At 46.0% G+C, this 17,934-nt stretch overlaps 1 protein-coding gene across 2 annotated transcripts; it reads left to right on the plus strand.

Annotated features, from left to right (window-relative positions):
- The first annotated feature begins 3,197 nt into the window (after positions 1–3,197).
- On the plus strand, positions 3,198–16,920 carry si:ch211-146m13.3 (junctophilin-3). 2 transcript variants are annotated; one of them, XM_010866276.4, is made up of 6 exons: positions 3,198–4,746; positions 9,642–9,929; positions 10,191–10,695; positions 11,659–11,795; positions 13,280–14,616; positions 14,951–16,920. In XM_010866276.4, the coding sequence occupies exons 1-6, from the start codon at positions 4,365–4,367 to the stop codon at positions 15,029–15,031; spliced, it is 2,730 nt and encodes a 909-aa protein (XP_010864578.1). In that variant the 5' UTR covers positions 3,198–4,364; the 3' UTR covers positions 15,032–16,920. The 2 variants fall into 2 exon arrangements, with proteins under 2 accessions (XP_010864578.1, XP_010864579.1); XM_010866277.4 differs by having other exon boundaries at positions 11,659–11,783.
- Positions 16,921–17,934: the final 1,014 nt, after the last annotated feature.

A 17,934-nucleotide genomic window follows, 5' to 3' on the forward strand; every position in this document is an offset into this window, starting at 1 on the left:
AAAGGCACAACCTGTCAAAGCCAGGCCGTTGTACACCTGTCATAACATCGTTATAAAACCGTCATAACATACTGTATGATCACAGAGGAGTTTCAAATCACGATTGATGGAATTGATGAACCACTGTATTTACTCGAAAGCTCTATTACTGATGACTGGGATGAATGCAGGAACAGCATACAGGAGGAGCAAAACAGGACACCCTCTTTGTGATGGATGACTTATTTAAGGGCGTGAGCAAAAGGCACATCTGGTTTATGTGATCATGATAGTCATTAGGGTTCTGGACAGTGCCATAAAGTGTATTTACCTCTTTCAAGTAATGGGGCACAGGATGTCTGTGAAACCTTTTGACTTTCTATAGCAGTCATGAATCAACACTAACAAAATTGCTATGACTAGTAAAAAGGTGTAACAATTTTTTAAAGGTGTAAAATCAATAATCAGATCGAGAAAGTCAGGACAAGCTGATTTACGTCAATGTGTGCACAATGACACTGATAAACATTTTGTGAAATATGAATGAAACATTGTTTGGAGGGAAAGACTTTCATCTGCAGGTCCCATATCCAGCAAGGCAACTATCGCACAATGAATGTCCCAGCAGGGCTGAATATCTGGGTATTTGGGGGGTGCAAGGGGCAGCAGGTTAGCAGTTAGAGCGTGTGAAAAGTTATTTTGATCAAATCCCAAAGCTGGCGAAAAATACATGGCTCTGTCCCCGAGCAAGGAAGGTGGCAGAGTTGCTCCCAGGTCGTTGCTGAAAATCAAATTTGTTATCAGTTACCCATTGAAATAAGGTCAATAGAAATGACAGGTTAAGACAGGTTAGTTTTGTTTCATCATTTCCTTTCGTCATACATTTTAAACGGTTTATTCGATTACGAATGTAGATGGGGAGAAAACTCATTTTTTTTCTTATTAATGAATCAGCCTTGACTAATTGATAGATTTGTCATGGAGCCTATTTCTTTTCAGCAAGGTTAATGATCACCGCAAAAAAAAACAGGCTTTGTTCCCATTCCATCTTTTGGGTATATATATGTAACTTTTTCTCATTAAGTTAAATGACAAAGGTGGACGACAGCCTCCTGTAAATTGAATAAAGGTTTACTCGTTGGTATGCAGATTTCTCTCATTCTGTGGTTTTCCACGACAGCTGTAGGCATATTTATATTGTCTCATTTGCATATCCTCTTATATTTCATAAAAACTATTATTCATACTGATAAAGGTTTGTCATATATAAATTAAAGAAAATCTAAATAATAGACTTTTGCTGTAATCTCATTCTCTTTTCATCCATGCTCCTTCTTTCTAAAACTAAAACACCAAAGTTACAGTTTTGCAAATGTGGTATCCACAACCCTGGAAGTTCCAGTACCCTTATTGTAACACTCACCTCGGGAAAAATCCTCTGCGTTTTTAGAAGCTGGTCCAGGACCACGTCACCTCACAGCCTCCACCTCGGACCCATTGCAAGATGCACAGCGCCCCCAACGGCGCCACGGTTGACACATTTTCCAACACAAACGTCCCATCCCACTAATCCAGCCGCAGGTGGCGAGGGGTGGTAACATCGACTCCGCTGTCCCCGAACATGGGGGGGGTCCCCCAAGGGTGCGTGCTCAGCCCTAATCTGTACTCCGTTTCCCCTTGATAACTTCAGCCTAGTCAACAGTATGTTGACGACAAAACAGCAGTCAGCATGACGACAGTGAAGCAGCCAACAGGGAGGAGGTTGGAGTCCCGGAGTAGCAATAGCAGGTAAACAACATTTCCCTCAGCGGCAACAAAAAAAAAAAAAGCCGACACGCATCCGTCAAGGAGAATTCAGTCAGACCACATCATCACTTGGTGCCACGACTGCCCCGCCCGCAACCGTGTGTCTCTTCGGAGGGTCATCCGGTCAACACCAACAGGGGTACACTACCTATACCTTCAGGACATTAAGGCCCTGCTGTGCTGCTGTTGCTGCAAAGCCACACAGATCATCATGGACCTCGGCCAGGCGAGCCATGCATCGTTTTGCCTGAACATCATTACCGGGGCGGAATTCACTTGTATCCCACCGGACTGTTTAACAGCCTTTCTACACTTATCAAAGAGCCTGTCTCACACACGCACACGCACACGATAATTCAATCAAATTTCAATCAGTCAGATTAATTTTTAAAGCTAATTGTACATCAGCAGTAGGCACCCAGCCTAAATTCACACTCTGACTCATTTACACACACTCACTGTGCACTCAGTTAATGGCACACTCTCCAGGGACACATGGAGTCTTGCTCACTCACACTTGTACGTACACACATGCACTTCCACCCATTCGCCCACCAAGTGGGTACTTTGTACAAATTGGGAAAACTACGCATGTGCTAGCTAACAAAAGAAAGGTAATAATGATTGTAATAATGACGGTTTCACCTATTTAAGACATTAGGTCAATTGCAATTCTGCTGTATGATTTCTATACATTTAATAACCAAGGTAAAAAATGGACTATTCTGGTTTACATGCCAACTCCCGAATTCTGGTGTGGTCTTAGTCCTGTACAACCAGACTACTATTTTGATATTGTAGGGAGCATCTTTAATGTCTACAGAGACTTGTCTTGTATGCCTCACACTGTTCCTGTTTCAGATTTAAAAACTGGTTCCAAAATATAGAAGTATACGTTCAAAAAGCAGGCCACATGTTACTATATAAAGTACACCAACTACTAAACATATGAAAATGTCTTTGATGAATTACAAAAATACATGTTTGGTGTCATATGGGAATATCACTTCAACACATGAACATGTGAAAGGGTGAACCAGAGAATGCTGCATATAATATACACGTGTCCAGCAATTATGTGTTTTGCAACGCCAATAAAGATACAATAAACGTGCTTTTAAAGGTACCAAACAAGGATCTTTACATTATCAAAGAAGACCAGGACAACTTGAACACAAAATCATGTCAGCCTGAGGACATCTAATTAGTCTGCCAGAATTTTTTTTTATCACAGTTTTACTAATGGGTGATCAGGAAAAGCAGGTTCTGTCTACAAAGGGCCAGAACACCAAGCCCAGTGCACACTGCTATTCCCTCACCCCTCCGTCTCTATCTCTTTAAGAGCCTGCAAGAGGAGGGAGGGAGGGAGAGAGGGAGCATGTGGGGGAGGGGTATTGGCTGGGGCGGAACAGTCCTCCGGTAATGAGCCGATTTTACAGAGAGAGACTGAGAGAGCGAGAGATCACCATAATATGACTGGGGGGAAATTGGATGTGTTAACGATCCAGAGGTAGGTTGAGCACTGAAACTGAGGCGCCGAAGCGGTGCGGGAAAGAGGATCATTCTACCATTTTTAGGGTTTTCTGTCTTCACATCAGCCCTCCTCCCCATCCTCTCCAGGAGCACCGTAGCTCCATCTCTACAGCACGGCAGGACCACAGCGAGGAGGAGGAAAAACAGACAAGACAGGAGAGGCGACTGGGAAAATATACAGACAGTTGTCTGAGGTGTGTGTGTGCGTGTGTGTGTTGTTTGGTGTGTGTGTACAGCGTGTGTGTGTGTGTGTGTTTATGGATGGGTGTGTTTAAAGGGAGCCTGGATTGCTGTTTCCAGGCCATGCTATAGAAATAGCCCTTCTCTTCCTCTCCTACTCCTGTTTTTTTTTTGTGGGGGGGGGGGCACCAGTGCAGTGCAATCTCTCCTGTGTCTCCATTTCTGTGTGCCGTCTGCGGCACCGTTGGAGGGGTGGGAGTTGGCCGTCTGACGGAGCTGGTCTCGATTGCTGTGCTGCTGCCGCCCGCCAGTGAGGGCCTTTGGGACTACCAGGAAAGCCGGGGCCTAATCCGAGCGCAGCGCCCCGGCCGACGGAGAGGCAGGCGGGCGAGTGCCGTCACAGGCCGGCGAGGCCGTGCGGAGGAGGGAGGGGGGGGAGGAGAAGCGTATGCAGCCTGCGTGCCCATGGGAGACAGCGTGCCTGGCCGGCAGTAGCATTTAGCGTCCTTTCGCGTCACACCAGGCCTGTTGCGTTCAGTCCGAGACCCAGCCTTCCCCTACCGACAGACACTTTCGCGACGCCCCAGACCGGTCCATCTCTCCCACACGGGGGGGAGTTTCTCGGAAACCAGGCGCTGCTCTCTTACAAGACAGGCGGCCTGTTTATTCTTTCATCAACATCATCACAAGGACCCCCGCCAGAAGAAGCAAAGGGGAAAAACACTCTGAGATCTGGACCTGCCACGCTGCCACCTCCGTCTTTGCCCCAGCCCGCCCCCCCACCCCACCCCTCCACCAAACTTCCTGTGTGAACTTGACTCTCTCTTCTTGACGTTCTGAGGATTTTGCCAAAACCTATTTCATGCATGTCCACTGGAGGCAGGTTTGACTTTGATGACGGGGGGTCGTACTGTGGAGGGTGGGAGCAGGGGAAGGCCCATGGCAGGGGTGTGTGCACGGGGCCCCAGGGCCAGGGGGAGTACGCCGGGGCCTGGAGTCACGGCTTCGAGGTCCTGGGCGTCTACACCTGGCCCAGCGGCAACAGCTACCAGGGCACCTGGGCGCAGGGGAAGCGCCATGGCGTGGGCGTGGAGAGCAAGGGCCGCTGGGACTACCGAGGGGAGTGGACGCAGGGCTTCAAGGGACGCTACGGGCAGCTGGAGAGCACGACAAGCGGGGCCCGCTACGAGGGGACCTGGAGCAACGGCCTCCAGGATGGATACGGAACCGAGACGTACTCCGACGGAGGTAAGGATGGGAAGGGCCGTGCCACGGCTCCACACCAAGGTGTCATCTGACACCCTGTATATTGGCACCCTAATACTTATCTAGTGCCCTTCTTTTTTCCCTGATTGGCCCTGAGCAACATCTTTGTCATGTTATTAGCCAAGGCTTTACCCCCTAGCGTATTCGTTTTATTTCCTTTTGAAGACCCTCAGATTGATTGATTGATTGATTATGGTAACTCTGCCCTCACCTGTTGTTACCTCTCAGCATCCTTTACCGCCTTCATCCTTTCCAACCTCATCCTTTCCAACATTCATCCCTCAGAATTTGTAACTGTCATGCTTTACAGCACTCCTTTTATGCTGATCTCTCTGGCTCTTCCTTCTGAACAGTATCTCTAAGATATAAAGTGCATCCACATCTGAGACCTATTTTGGCTGGTATTTTTAACAATGCAGGTCACCACACCTGTCCGGCCTGAAAAATACACTGAATCAGAGATGAACCTCCCTGCACACCAGGAGTTGATCCTAAAGCTCTTACAAGACTATATTTGCATCTGGGCTAAGCTGTGTGTCTGCTTGGTCACAAAAAACAAATTAATACAAATATTTGCCAGTTGCTATATCCCAGTAATGGTATAATGCTGTTTGAAAGCCTGATACTTGTGTGGCTCTGCTGTAATGGATTTTAACACCTGTGTTAACAAAGACTAACGCTGATACCTGCCATGATGTCAAGTGGCCTAACTTGAACGCCTCTACAGCACCTGACAGCCCGCGCAATATACAGTCATTTAATGCCTGTGGAATCTTCAAATCCTCTCCTCCTCCATGTGTATCTTTCGCCTCCTCTACTCCTCCCCTAACCATGCGTATACAGCTCTTCCTTCCCCCATCCGTCTCTCCTCGTTCTGCATTAAACCATAGACGCCTCGGTACTGTAAATCGCCATGGTAACGCGGAGACAGCAGGTCAGCGTGTCACTGGAGAATATCCGCGTTCTGCACCCTGATTGGCGCTTTGGCATTGTCATTGGCGTTTTCTGACTTGGGCGCTAATCTAGGCCGTTTGATAACTAACGCAGCTCCAGTGCTTCAATTGCAAAGAACCCGGATGCGAGAAGAGGGGCAGAGAGGGAGGGAGAAAGGTAGGAGACGGAGAAAGGGAGGGAGGTAGAAGGGCTGTAGATAGAGGGAGTTCGAGAATGAGGGAGGGGAAGATGTAGCGAGGTCAATAAGTGATGCAGGGGACCATGGAAACACGGTCTGTCGCTGCTGCATAGGTGTGAGAGGTAGTTCACCAGCTGTAGGGTAAATGTCGTAAATCAATCTCCCCGCAGTCGTAGACATGAGTGTTATTTGTTTCATGTAGTGGCGACCACGGCTGTAATGATAACTCCAGAACAAGAAGACTGCGTCACGAGATAGCAGCTCTCTCCCTAGTCACTCACGTGGAAGACCGCGGACAGATGAATATAGCACGCACGAACTGACACATTTTCCACAATCCAATGAACGTGGGATTGTCGCTATACCAACAGCTATACAGGATATGCCTTGTGAAGTGTATCTATAATATTAGACAGAGGTTGACTGGATAGGGAGTCGCATTTAAATGGGGTCGGCGCGCTATAGTTTTGCCTACGCGATCTACATTTCAGCACCGCGGACAGGTCCGGATCTTAGTTGGCAAGACCCAAAAGAGATGGCGTGGGGAAGGTTTTCCCGACAGTTAACCACCTGGGTTATGCCTGTCGGATTAGCATAGTGCATAGAAATATAATTAATACGATTCTATTCTATCATTTATATTTTTACGTAATGTAGCCTATATCTAATCCTGTCCGAAATACGCTGATAAAAAATAATAATAAACGCAAACCCTTGTCTATACAGTGATTCCCGATTGTATAGCTATTTATAACGTGTTTTTACTTACCTGTTTATTATTTTAAAAGGGAAATATAGTTTATTCGGCCTATCCCGGCAACCAAAACTGTCAAGTAGTACCATGTTTTTTAATTTTTGAAAGCCTTTTCTATCAGCTAGGCTAATATAACTGATCGTGGTGCATGCAACCTGCTTATACGGTTTTAAAACCCAATACATGTTATCATTAATAAAAAGTTAAAATAAATGTTGCCAACTGTTGAAGCCCTGAAAGTTTTGTCATTGGATTGTGTGCTAGCTGTTAGGCCTGTGTTGTCCAGACATTTCATACAAGCACTGAGTGAGGTCTCTGGATTCACCAAGTCATGGGCTGAATAATTATTTGAGAAGTTGATTCAGGTGTCTTACCTCTGGAATTGTTCGAATACATGGGACTTATGGCAGTTCCTGAGGAGAGGTTTGAGATTATATAACATATTTCCTGCTCTTGTAGGGGCCATAGTTGATGAACATTATGTAGAACAGGATTTTAAGTAGTGTGATGGTAATTCCATCGATCGACACTCTTCAAAAAGTTCCATAACAGTAGTCTGAACATGTGTAATCAATAAGTCAGTCAATTACTATCTCCTCATCAAAGTGGTAAATAAAATACAGTTTAACAAAGCATGCAAGTCTTATAAAGTCTATTTCCATGTAGTTGTGTGAAAAAGTAAGTACAACCCCTTGAAAGCTGTCCTTTTTCACATATTTTGGCATATGGATACACAAAATCTCAGCCAAGTGGTAGACCACACAAACTCACTGAGAGGGCCACCAAATGCTGAAGTACATAGTGCGTGAAAATTGCATCACCCAAATTGCCTCTGCAAACAACATCAGTGCAAAAACTGTGCATCAGGAGCTTCACAAAATGGGTTTCCATGGCCAAGCAGCTGTATGTAAGCCTTACATCAACATGCACAATAACAAGCGTTGACTGGAGTGGTGTAAAACACGCTGCCACTGGACTCTGGAGCAGTGGAAATGTGTTCTCTGGAATTATGAATCACACTTCACTATCTGGCAGTCTAACAGCAGAACCTGGTTGTGGCAGATGCCAGGAGAACGCTACCTACCAGAATGTATAGTGCCCACTGTAAAGTTTGGTGGAGGAGGGATAATGGTCTGGGGCTGTGTTTCAGGGTTTGGGCTAGGTTCCAATGAAGGGTCATCTTAATGCTAAAGGATATGAAGACATTTTAGACAATTGGGTGCTTTCAACTATGTGGCAACAGTTTGGGGAAGGCTCTTTCCTGTTCCAGTATGACTGTGCCCCTGTGCACAAAGCGGGTTTCATAAAGACATGGTTCAATGTGGTTGGTATGGAAGAACTCGAGTGGCTTGCACAGAGCCCTGACCTCGACCCCAATGAAAACCTTTGGGATGAATTGGAATGGCAATTGCAAGCTAGGACTTGTCCAACATCAATGCCTGACCTCACAAATGCTCTTTTGGCTGAATGAGCACAAATTCCCACAGAGACACTCCAAAATCTGGTATGAAGGCTTCCCAGAAGAGTGGTGGCTGTGGTGTCCACAGAGGAGGGGCCAACTCCATATCAATGCCCATCTTTTTGGAAAGGTGTGATGGTCAGGTGTCTACATATCTTTGGCCATACAGTGTATGTAATCTTGACTTCAACACAATTGACAGATAAAGGTAACCACATTTAAGAAATTACAATGAAATATTCTAATTTATTCATCAAAATATACAGAAATGCATAGTGTGTAAAAAAATAAGCACAACCCTAGTTTTAATAGCTGATTTTGCCCTCTTTGGTTGAAATAAATTGTTGCTGTTTCTTGTAACTTTCTAACATTCTCTTACATTGGCTGGGATTTTTTTTTACAGTATTCTTTACAGTATTGCTTCAGTTGTGTCATGTTCAAGGGCTTTCCCCCAACATCATTTTGAAATAATTAAAATCTGGAATTTGGTTCAGCAATTCAATAACCCTAATTCTTTGAGCCATTCACTTCTAGTTTTGCTTGAGTGTTTTCAATCATTATCATGTTGAAAGATCCATATTCAATTCAGCTTCAGATTATTTTACATTGTCCTCACTAATTCACTGGTACAATATGGAATTTATGGTTGATCCAATTTTGGTCTACACAGGTGTTGACTTGTGAACTTCTGTCAAACGTCGTGTCTTGATATTCTTTTTTGAGAGCAGAGGTATTTTCCTTCCTGAATTCCCAAATAGGCCAAGTTTGGGCAGTCTCTGACATTTGACTGATGCACTTCAACATTGATTGTAGCAAGAGTCTTGTAGATCACTTGATGTTACCTTGGGGTATTTCAAGCCTTCTATGAGCATATTTTGCCCAGCTTTTGGGCTGAATTTGGTGGGAAACCTGTCCTATGTAGATGGCCAGTGGTCTGGAATTTTCTCCATTTGTAGATGAACTGTAAGACAGTGAAACTATGTATTACAAAATGCAGGGAAATGGCTTTGTAACTCCTCTCCCCAGACGTATGTGCATCAATAATCATTCTTCTGAGGACCTGAAATAGTTATTTTGATCTAAGCACACATCGATATGGTTAAGGGCATACCAGGTTTTTAATCTTGATGGAAGATCCAGTCACTCCATAATGATTTTCATTTCCAACTGTTTTGGTTTACCTGATTCTAATTTTAGCTGTTTTATGTGATAGTAAACGTAGGTGTGTACTAACTTTTCTGCAAAAGGAAACTGCAATTCTGTTTATTTCAATTGCATACATGGTTTCAAAGTTGAATTCAGTTTGCATGATTTGTTAAGTGGAGTTACCTTTATCAATAAATGCGGGTGGAATTTTGCTGAAACATCCATGTATCCAAACACATATGTATAAAAAAAATCACGGCTTTTCCAGAGGGCGTACATACTTCTTCACGTGACTGCAAGTGCAAGTTTCTGCGGTGGACATACTGGCGCAATCCTCCTGATCCCTGTGTAGCTTGACCCCTGACCCGTGCATCTCTTCCCTGCAGGAACGTACCAGGGTCAGTGGCTGGCGGGGATGCGCCATGGATACGGCGTGCGGCAGAGTGTCCCATACGGCATGGCGGCCGTTATCCTCTACCCGCTCCGCACATCCATAAACTCCCTCCGCTCTGAGAACAGCCACTGCCCCCCGACCCTGCTGGAGGATAGCACCGGGACCGCCGTCTCGCCCGCCGACGTGGTGGTGGGGGTCGGGCTGGCTGGTAGCCCCATGGGGAGGGGGGGCTTTGCTTTAACTGCCCCCAGTGAGGCTGACCGGCGGGGGAAGAGGAAAGGTGAGAGAGACCTACATGGGGGGGCCCTACGCCGCCTGACTGGGGGCGTCGGGTCCCTGCTTGTGCTAATTACCCATGATTCCGTGGCTCATATAGTCACGTGTTGATTGACTTGGTCAAAAGCTGGGACGTTCCCACCGACCACCTCTTGGCATGCTGTTGTTGTGTTTGCATGTATGTTGTTTTCGCCTGATCGGCCTTGAACACATTAAGCTGAATTTTATTGTGCGATAAAGAATGTCCTCCGTATCCTGTGCTCAGGCCGTTTCCGTCAGTCGATCCTGAATGGCCTGAAGCTGCGCCGCTCCGAGTCCAAGAGCTCCCTGGCCAGCCAGCTGAGCAAACAGAGCTCCTTCTGCAGCGAGGCCGGCATGAGCACCGTTTCCTCCGCCGCGTCCGACCTCCACTCCAGCGTCAGCCAGGACGGCGAGCACGGCGCCCCCGTGGACGCCACGGTCACTGAGGTCTACGCTGGCGAGTGGCGCAGTGATCAGCGGGCGGGCTGGGGTGTGAGCCGGCGCTCCGACGGCCTGCGCTACGAGGGGGAGTGGGTGGCCAACAAGCGGCACGGTTATGGCTGCACAACGTTCCCCGACGGCACCAAAGAGGAAGGGAAGTATAAACAGAACCTTTTGGTCAGCGGGAAGAGGAAGAACCTGATACCGCTACGAGCCAGTAAGATCAGGGAGAAGGTGGACCGGGCGGTGGAGGCGGCCGAGAAGGCTGCGGACATTGCCAAGCAGAAATCCGAGATAGCCCTGTCCAGGTGAGACACCGTAAGGACTTTGTCCAAGTAGTGTAGACCTCTGTAGCTGCACTGTCAGTAGTTAGGGTTAGAGTTAGGATTAAGCAGGTCAAGAAGGCTTTGCAAAAAAGAAAGAGTGAGTTTCAATGTTCCCGGGTCAAAGAAAGAAACCGCACCCTGCTGAAACTTTGCTGCAGCTAGACAGAATTTTGGGTTTAAATGAGCTCGACCAGTTACCCTGTTAAGTAGCTGTCATTTCTTCTGCCAATGCAACTGAAGTGTTGCACTTATATTGGATTGAGTTGAAGGACTGGACTGCGTCACAACTGGTTTGCGTCCTAAAAAGCCCTCTATGTTAAGGATCTTCCGGCACTGGGCACTTTTTACTCCAATAATAGGATCTGGGTCCAGGAAACATTCCCTAGTGGCTTGGTACACCTGTAGTCTCAGCAACTCTGAAAACAGTATGATTTTGTGGGGGTAACAAGTCAGGTAGCATCCAAGATGTTCTGAAGTCATTCATTAAGCAAGCATACCATTTCCTCAAAAAGGAAACAAACCCATTCATGCAGATTGGTTGTTTTGAACGATTGCATTAGTTCACCTCAATCTAATCGCTGACAATAATTCTCCATTTAACTGTGCTCCACCTAATGTAGAAAATAAAGGGTCATGATGAAATACAGGGTCATGATGCTGTGTATGGTCTTGCTGCTACATTATGTGATCCCTAAAGAACTGTTGCGTACACTCTTTGTATGAAAGGTCATCAACACATGAAATGGCTAAACAGAAGTAATATACTCCCTGGAACAGTCTCTGTATAAACTAAAATACAGATGTAGGCAACAGTTCTTTAGGGATCAGTTCTGTAGCAGCAATACCACACACATCTGAATCCACAACCAGCACATCTGAAGCATAGTTAACGAGTATTTCCCTGTCAGTTTCAATATTTTCCCACTCCCTCTGTCTTTCTCTCAGGATGAGTCATGCGCGAGGAAAGGCGGAGGCAGCTGAGGGCGTGGCTCTGAAGGCCAGCGAGGAATGTCGATTGGCCAGGCTCACTGCCAAGGAACTGTCGCCGTCCTTCCACGTTTACGGAAACGGTGAGTTGGATGGTGAGTCGAACACAGAGATTGGGTTAACTGAACAGATAATGTTTAGTCAAACACTGATAATGGTGAATCAAAGTCAGAAATTGGGAAATTACAAATCCAGCGTAGAATGGTGAGTCAAAAAGACAATGGCGAGTTGAATACAAAGACGTTTGAGACAAACACTAAGAAAGGAATCAGAAGCCAGGACATCTGATCCATTAAAGGGACATAACAGCTAAAATCAAAATTTTGTCAAAGTTCATAAAGTAATTGTTGGAACTGCCTCTCCGTGCATGCATTTCTCAAACTAGTGGAGAGCAGGGTCAGCTCCTGGGACTGCAGCTTCTTCGGGTTATATTGCTCGTTGGTTTGAACAATAAGCCCCTGAAGAATTTATTAGAACATGTAAACTTTAAACCTCAACAGACATTTATCACATAAAACATATATATGGTATGTACTACAAGTGAATAGAGTTTGCCAATGTCATGTTTTCACTTAAACGGAACATCACTTTTTCAGATAGATAATCATTATTTCACTAAGTTTCATCAGACCATATTAGTGGGGGAAAGCAATGTAACCAGATGACTCTGCCCTTGCACTAGCTCAACCATGCTCTCCTGAGGGAGTTTTGTTAGGAACAAATTGCAGATATTAGTCATTCTCCTTTGATGCTTTTAGCTAAGACCTCAAGCGTTACATTTTAAATTTGCAGTCATTTAGCAGACGCTTTCCTTCTGAATGACTTAATGGAGTGCAGACGTTTTTGAGGCTTAGGGTAACATGGGGTAAAACGCCCCGTCCGTGTAACTCTCACAAAAAACATAAAATGTCACCATTCTTTTTTTCCAACACCTCCTCTGGCGGCTACTAGTCTTAATCAACTACAAATTTCCTGTGTATCATCACATCTTCTCAGCCAAGTATTAAAAATGTTTTCTTCTGTATCTCATTTTAAGGATTGCTGGGATTACATTGTCTTATTTAAATGATAATAAGTTCAGTTTAACTGTATGAAAAAAATAGGGCCAATTCATAAAAACCCTTAGGCATTATCTTCTATTGGGATAAGATTCCCTGCGGGGCAACCAACCCTATGGGGGCATCTTACCTCACTAGCTGGAAAAAATGCCCCTTTCCTAAAAAATACATGTTATTAAATACAGATTAATCTGTCAACTGTAGCCATTTATTCTACTTTATAATCCATTACCATCTTCAACATACAAAAAAATCACTAAACCTTTCTTTTTTTTGTTTCAGTAAATAGACATTGATCTTTCCCCATGTTACCCTATTTGTCTTAACACTCATTTGTTTTAACACTAATATCTTTATCTATTGAAGAATCTATTGCATTATAACAATAATATAGCTGAATCTGTCTGCGTTCTAACAGTAATATAACAGTATCTGTGTTTTAACATTAATCATCGCAGTGGATCTCTGCCAGAACACACAATTTATTTAGTTTGTTTTCTGCCTGTCCATCTGTCTGTCAGGTCTGGAATGTGAACGGCCTAAAAAGCACCAGGGCGCCAAGGACAACAAAGACCACGAGGTTGTTTCCACAGGAACCGATAGCCCCGAGCTGTGCACCCCAGACACCACGCCTCCCGTGATGACCCCTGACCTCAGTCCTGTCTTGAGTGTGCCCCCGTCACCTCCCCGCAGCCCACGGCCTGCCAAACACTCCCACCGTCCAAGGAACGCCTGCTTTATGCGCCAGAGTGCCGTGGATGACCATGGTGGAGCAGAAATACAGGTGCTGGTGGAGGGGCGGGGAATGGATCTCCAGAGGGGCGGGGCTAACAATTGGACAGAGGACATGTATCCCGACTGTGGGGTTCACAGCAGCCGATCCACCACTCCATCTCTACTGGAGGAGCAGGAGGGACAAGTCAATGGTCACGAGCAGGCGCCGTCCAATCACAAGTCGCGGGAGAAAGCCTCGACCACCCACAAATCCCGGGAGCACTCTTCCTATAGATCATGGGAGCACTCCTCATCGTCCAATCAGAAGCCCTCAAAGCACGCCTCGTCCAATCACAAATCAAGGGAGTACACGTCGTCCAATCACAAAACATGGGATCATACCGCTTCCACCACAAATCACAAGGCATGTGAGAATGTCTCTTCTAATTACAAGCCGCAGGTGCACATTTCATCCAATCACAAAGCCTTGGAGCATAACCTTTCCAATCACAAGACTTCTGAGCATGCTTCCACCAATCACAAGTTGCCCCAAGATTATTCCTGCCCAGTTCACAGTCCAAAGGACCATGTGTCCTCAGCCAACCCTCACAACAGCCCCCGAGAGCATGTCTACTCCAACCACCACCCTCACCCGGAGCATGTCTACTCCAACCACCATCCTCACTCGGAGCATGTCTACTCCAACCACCACCCTAAGCAGCAGCACGTATCATCCAACCACAAGCTGAGCGAGCATGCCTTGCCCGACCCTGGGCTTGTCGGCCCGGGGGGGGGCTGGACTGCCGAAGGCACCCTGCTTTGGAGCCCCGCCCACTCGCGCCTCGCGGACCGAGAGGAGCAGGACAGGCTCGGGGACTACACGGTGGACATGAGGCTCCAGCCCCCGGATTCCGCCACCCAGATGTCCCCTGGCCCGGGCCCCAAAGGGAGGCTGCGTCCACGGGGCCTGAGGCCAGTCAGGGAGGGCTCCATGGACTCAGTCCAGATGCTGGACACTCTGAATGTGGGGGCGGAGCTGGAGGAGTGGCCCATTCATAGGGACCTCACCCTGTCCCCGCCCCTCAAGTCCCAGCCAATTTCCTTGGAGCAGGACAGGGAGCGCCTCACGCTTAAATCAAACTCAGTGAGTTCTTTCATTGGTTGATTGGTGGGTGGGTGGGTGTGTGTGAGGGTTCGACTGTGTTGGTTGGTTGAATAGTTGGTTGATTGCTTGGTGTGTTGGCTGGTTTGGACATTAATTTGGCCTGGGGGTAGAAGCTATGCAAGGTCCGAATGAAGGTTGAGCACCATCCCTGCCATGCGTTAGTATAGAGTTTAAAGAAACACCTAGAAGGTACACTGAGTATAGGGACCCCTGTAGTCTCTTGAGTGGCAAAACTCTGCTATTGAATGTATTGCAATAACTAACACTTCCTTTTCCTCCTTTCTTTTCTCTCCTCTGTCCTGTCTGTTCCCAGGGCTCCAGCTCTGTCCTGGTGGTCATGGTTGTTTTACTGAACATTGGAGTAGCCATCCTCTTCATCCACTTCTTTATTTAACCTTCTACGATCTACTAAGTCTTATTCTTCTTCCTGTTATTATAGCCCACATTATATAACTTATTAATACGGTTTGTCATTCCTCCCAACTGGAGCCCGCAGCGCAGAGCAACAGTGGACATCGTCAGCAACGCATTTCGGACGTTGTTGCACGGCCTCTGTTATTCTCTTCTCCATCCATTAGTCTTCGTCCAAACCGTTGTGCTTGCCACCATTTTGACCAGTATTGTGTCGTTACTGGAACAGAACAATGGCGTCCAGAGGGAGCAGTGTGGCGGAAGCAGCAGAGTTTGTTAGTGGGCTGCCTGCGGTGGTGACGGACAGAATAAAAATGGGCACCCACGTCCTACTCGTCCACTACTTCGCCCCTCCATCCTGGACTGCCCTCATCACTCTGCATCCAATCACACGCAAGCCCATGGCGAGCACACTTCCTCATCCTCCCCGAACCCTGTCCCCTGATTCCTTAAACCGTTCGGCCTTGTCCTCCAACTCCTGGGGTGTCCCCCGGATGGACCCCCCACTGGGTGGGTGGGGGCGTGGGGGGGCGTGGGGGCTATGGTTAAAAGTACAATACAGTGAGCAGGGTGCCATTTTGGACGAATCCCCTGATTGGTCGGCGCTACGCTACTTACCAATGCTGCAAGTGTGGATCGGCGTTAAAGGGCTCCACCATCTTTCTTTGTCTTCTCACCACGGTAACGGGCAGTCACACAGCCATTGCATGACGGCGTGTGCTGTTAAAAAGTGCATCTTTCTATCCCTTCTTCCTTTTGCACACAGACCCACCCAGATATCAGTTCTCATGACTCACTCCAATGAGACTACTGACAGAGAGTTGGGATCAATGCTGTTTCACGTTCGGTCAAATCGGGAGACTGATATTTTGGAGATTCAAGGGTTTAGGATAAGACTCATGAATTGGATAAAAACCCACACTTTTCTATTAGGTTTTTTGATTCAAGAGTCGCATTTCAATTACTTCTGAGTCGCTCACGAATTGTGTGGAATTGATCTCAACCCTGTCACGCAACAAAACAAGTTCTCCTAACATTTGAACACACACGCACGCACACGCACACACACGCACACACACACACACACACACACACTGACATACTGAAGAATATGGAGGTAGGAGGTTCCAGGCTTACCCCTGTGTACAGCGTTAGGACTGTTACGTTATAACACTAAATATATATATATATATATACTATATATATCATTATTATTCAAAGTTTGTTACTTTTAAGCAGTTTGCAAGACAGAGAGAATGCTGAGTGCCTCGTATTTGTATTTATTTTTAATTTATTTATTGATTCACTTGATGAAACATCCCCTTGTGGGAAATCCAGGCTAACAGGGCGAGGTGAGTGACTTTTGACCTTTGAAAAGGTGAAAGGTCATTTCCCAGAGTGGCATGCATGCCGTTTAGTCTCTCTTCCAGTCGGTCGTCTTCCAGACCAGTCCACAGTTCCAAAAAGCACCATTTCCTCCTTTAATGCACTCCTTTGGCGGAGAAGCCATGCCGTTTGGAGTCTCGTCCAAGTTCGTGCACTACATGGGGAACGGACACACAGCCCGTGGGTGTCTTCTTCTTTGGTGTCAATTTCAGACACGCTGGGGGCCCCGACGAGATGTTTTCAGCATGTTTGTTTAGCCTGCTCAATCCGGTGTCAGTCAGTTTGTGAGTCCCTCTGCCTCTCGTCTCCTTTTACCCAGCAACAGGCGACCGGCACAGAGGCACCCGAGATGTCCGCCAGTGTAATAAAATGAAAAAACAAAAAATAAACGCTAGCTTTTAAAACGCTCAGTGGATTTGAAAACTGCTGGAAAATGTTGATCCTGAGTTCTATGAATGATATTAAATGAAAACGTGTTCTGCTATACTGTATGTTTTATACTTCGCACCCAGTGACATCATCATCATGTTGTGACATCATTATCATGTTGTGACATCATTGCATGCCCAAGCATGCTGTTTCTTACTCTTTGGTTTATGAGATGTTGAAAAAAATAATGAAATGTTTGAAATTAAGGTACATGCTTTAGTGTGGTTACTGCTGCTCTCCTCAAACACAATCGCATACACACAGCTTTTACTGGAAAGCATGTCTTTAATAAATAAATACATAATATAAACTTTATTTGTATAGCACTTTTCTAGTGCAGTTACACAAAGTGCTTTACATACAATAAAAATAGAAATACATGAAAATTAAAATACAGTTGTGCTCAAAGGTTTGCACACCCATGGAAAAATTGGTAATACAGCTCTGGAAAAAATTAAGAAACTTTTGAGTGAGGAACAGAAGCATTCAATTTGCAGTGGTCTCTTAACTTTAACCCTTCTGTTCCTCACTCAAAACTTTCCTTTTCAAAATGTTTGGAAAGGAAAGAAAAAGGTGCACAGCTGTATTTGTACCATGTGTAAAGAAAACATGAGTGAGCAGGCAAAACACGTCTTTTATTTCTTATGGGATTCACATTCAACTGTAGGTCATAACAGAATGGCACAATCATAAAACAAAATATGGCAAAGGATAAAAACCAACTGACCCGTTTGAAAGTCTTCATACCCTTAGTTCTTAATGCTGTGTATTGCCCCATTTACAAAAGACTGCACACTGTCATTGATGCTAATAGTTGTCTATGAGGCCCCACATTATTGCAGGTAGTATAGCTGCCCATTCATCTGGGATAAATGCCTCAAGGTCATGCAAAGTCTTTGGTTGTCTTGCATGAACCACATGTTTGAGATCCCCCCCGATTGCTTTGATGATATTAAGGTCAGGAGACTGTGATGGCCACTCCACCTTCACCTTTTCTGCTGTAACCACTGGAGGGTCAACTTGGCATTGTGCTAATAGTCATTGCCGTGCTGGAAAGTCCAAGAGCGTCCC

This window comes from Esox lucius, chromosome 2 (genome assembly GCF_011004845.1).
Source record: "Esox lucius isolate fEsoLuc1 chromosome 2, fEsoLuc1.pri, whole genome shotgun sequence".
NCBI lineage: Eukaryota > Metazoa > Chordata > Actinopteri > Esociformes > Esocidae > Esox > Esox lucius.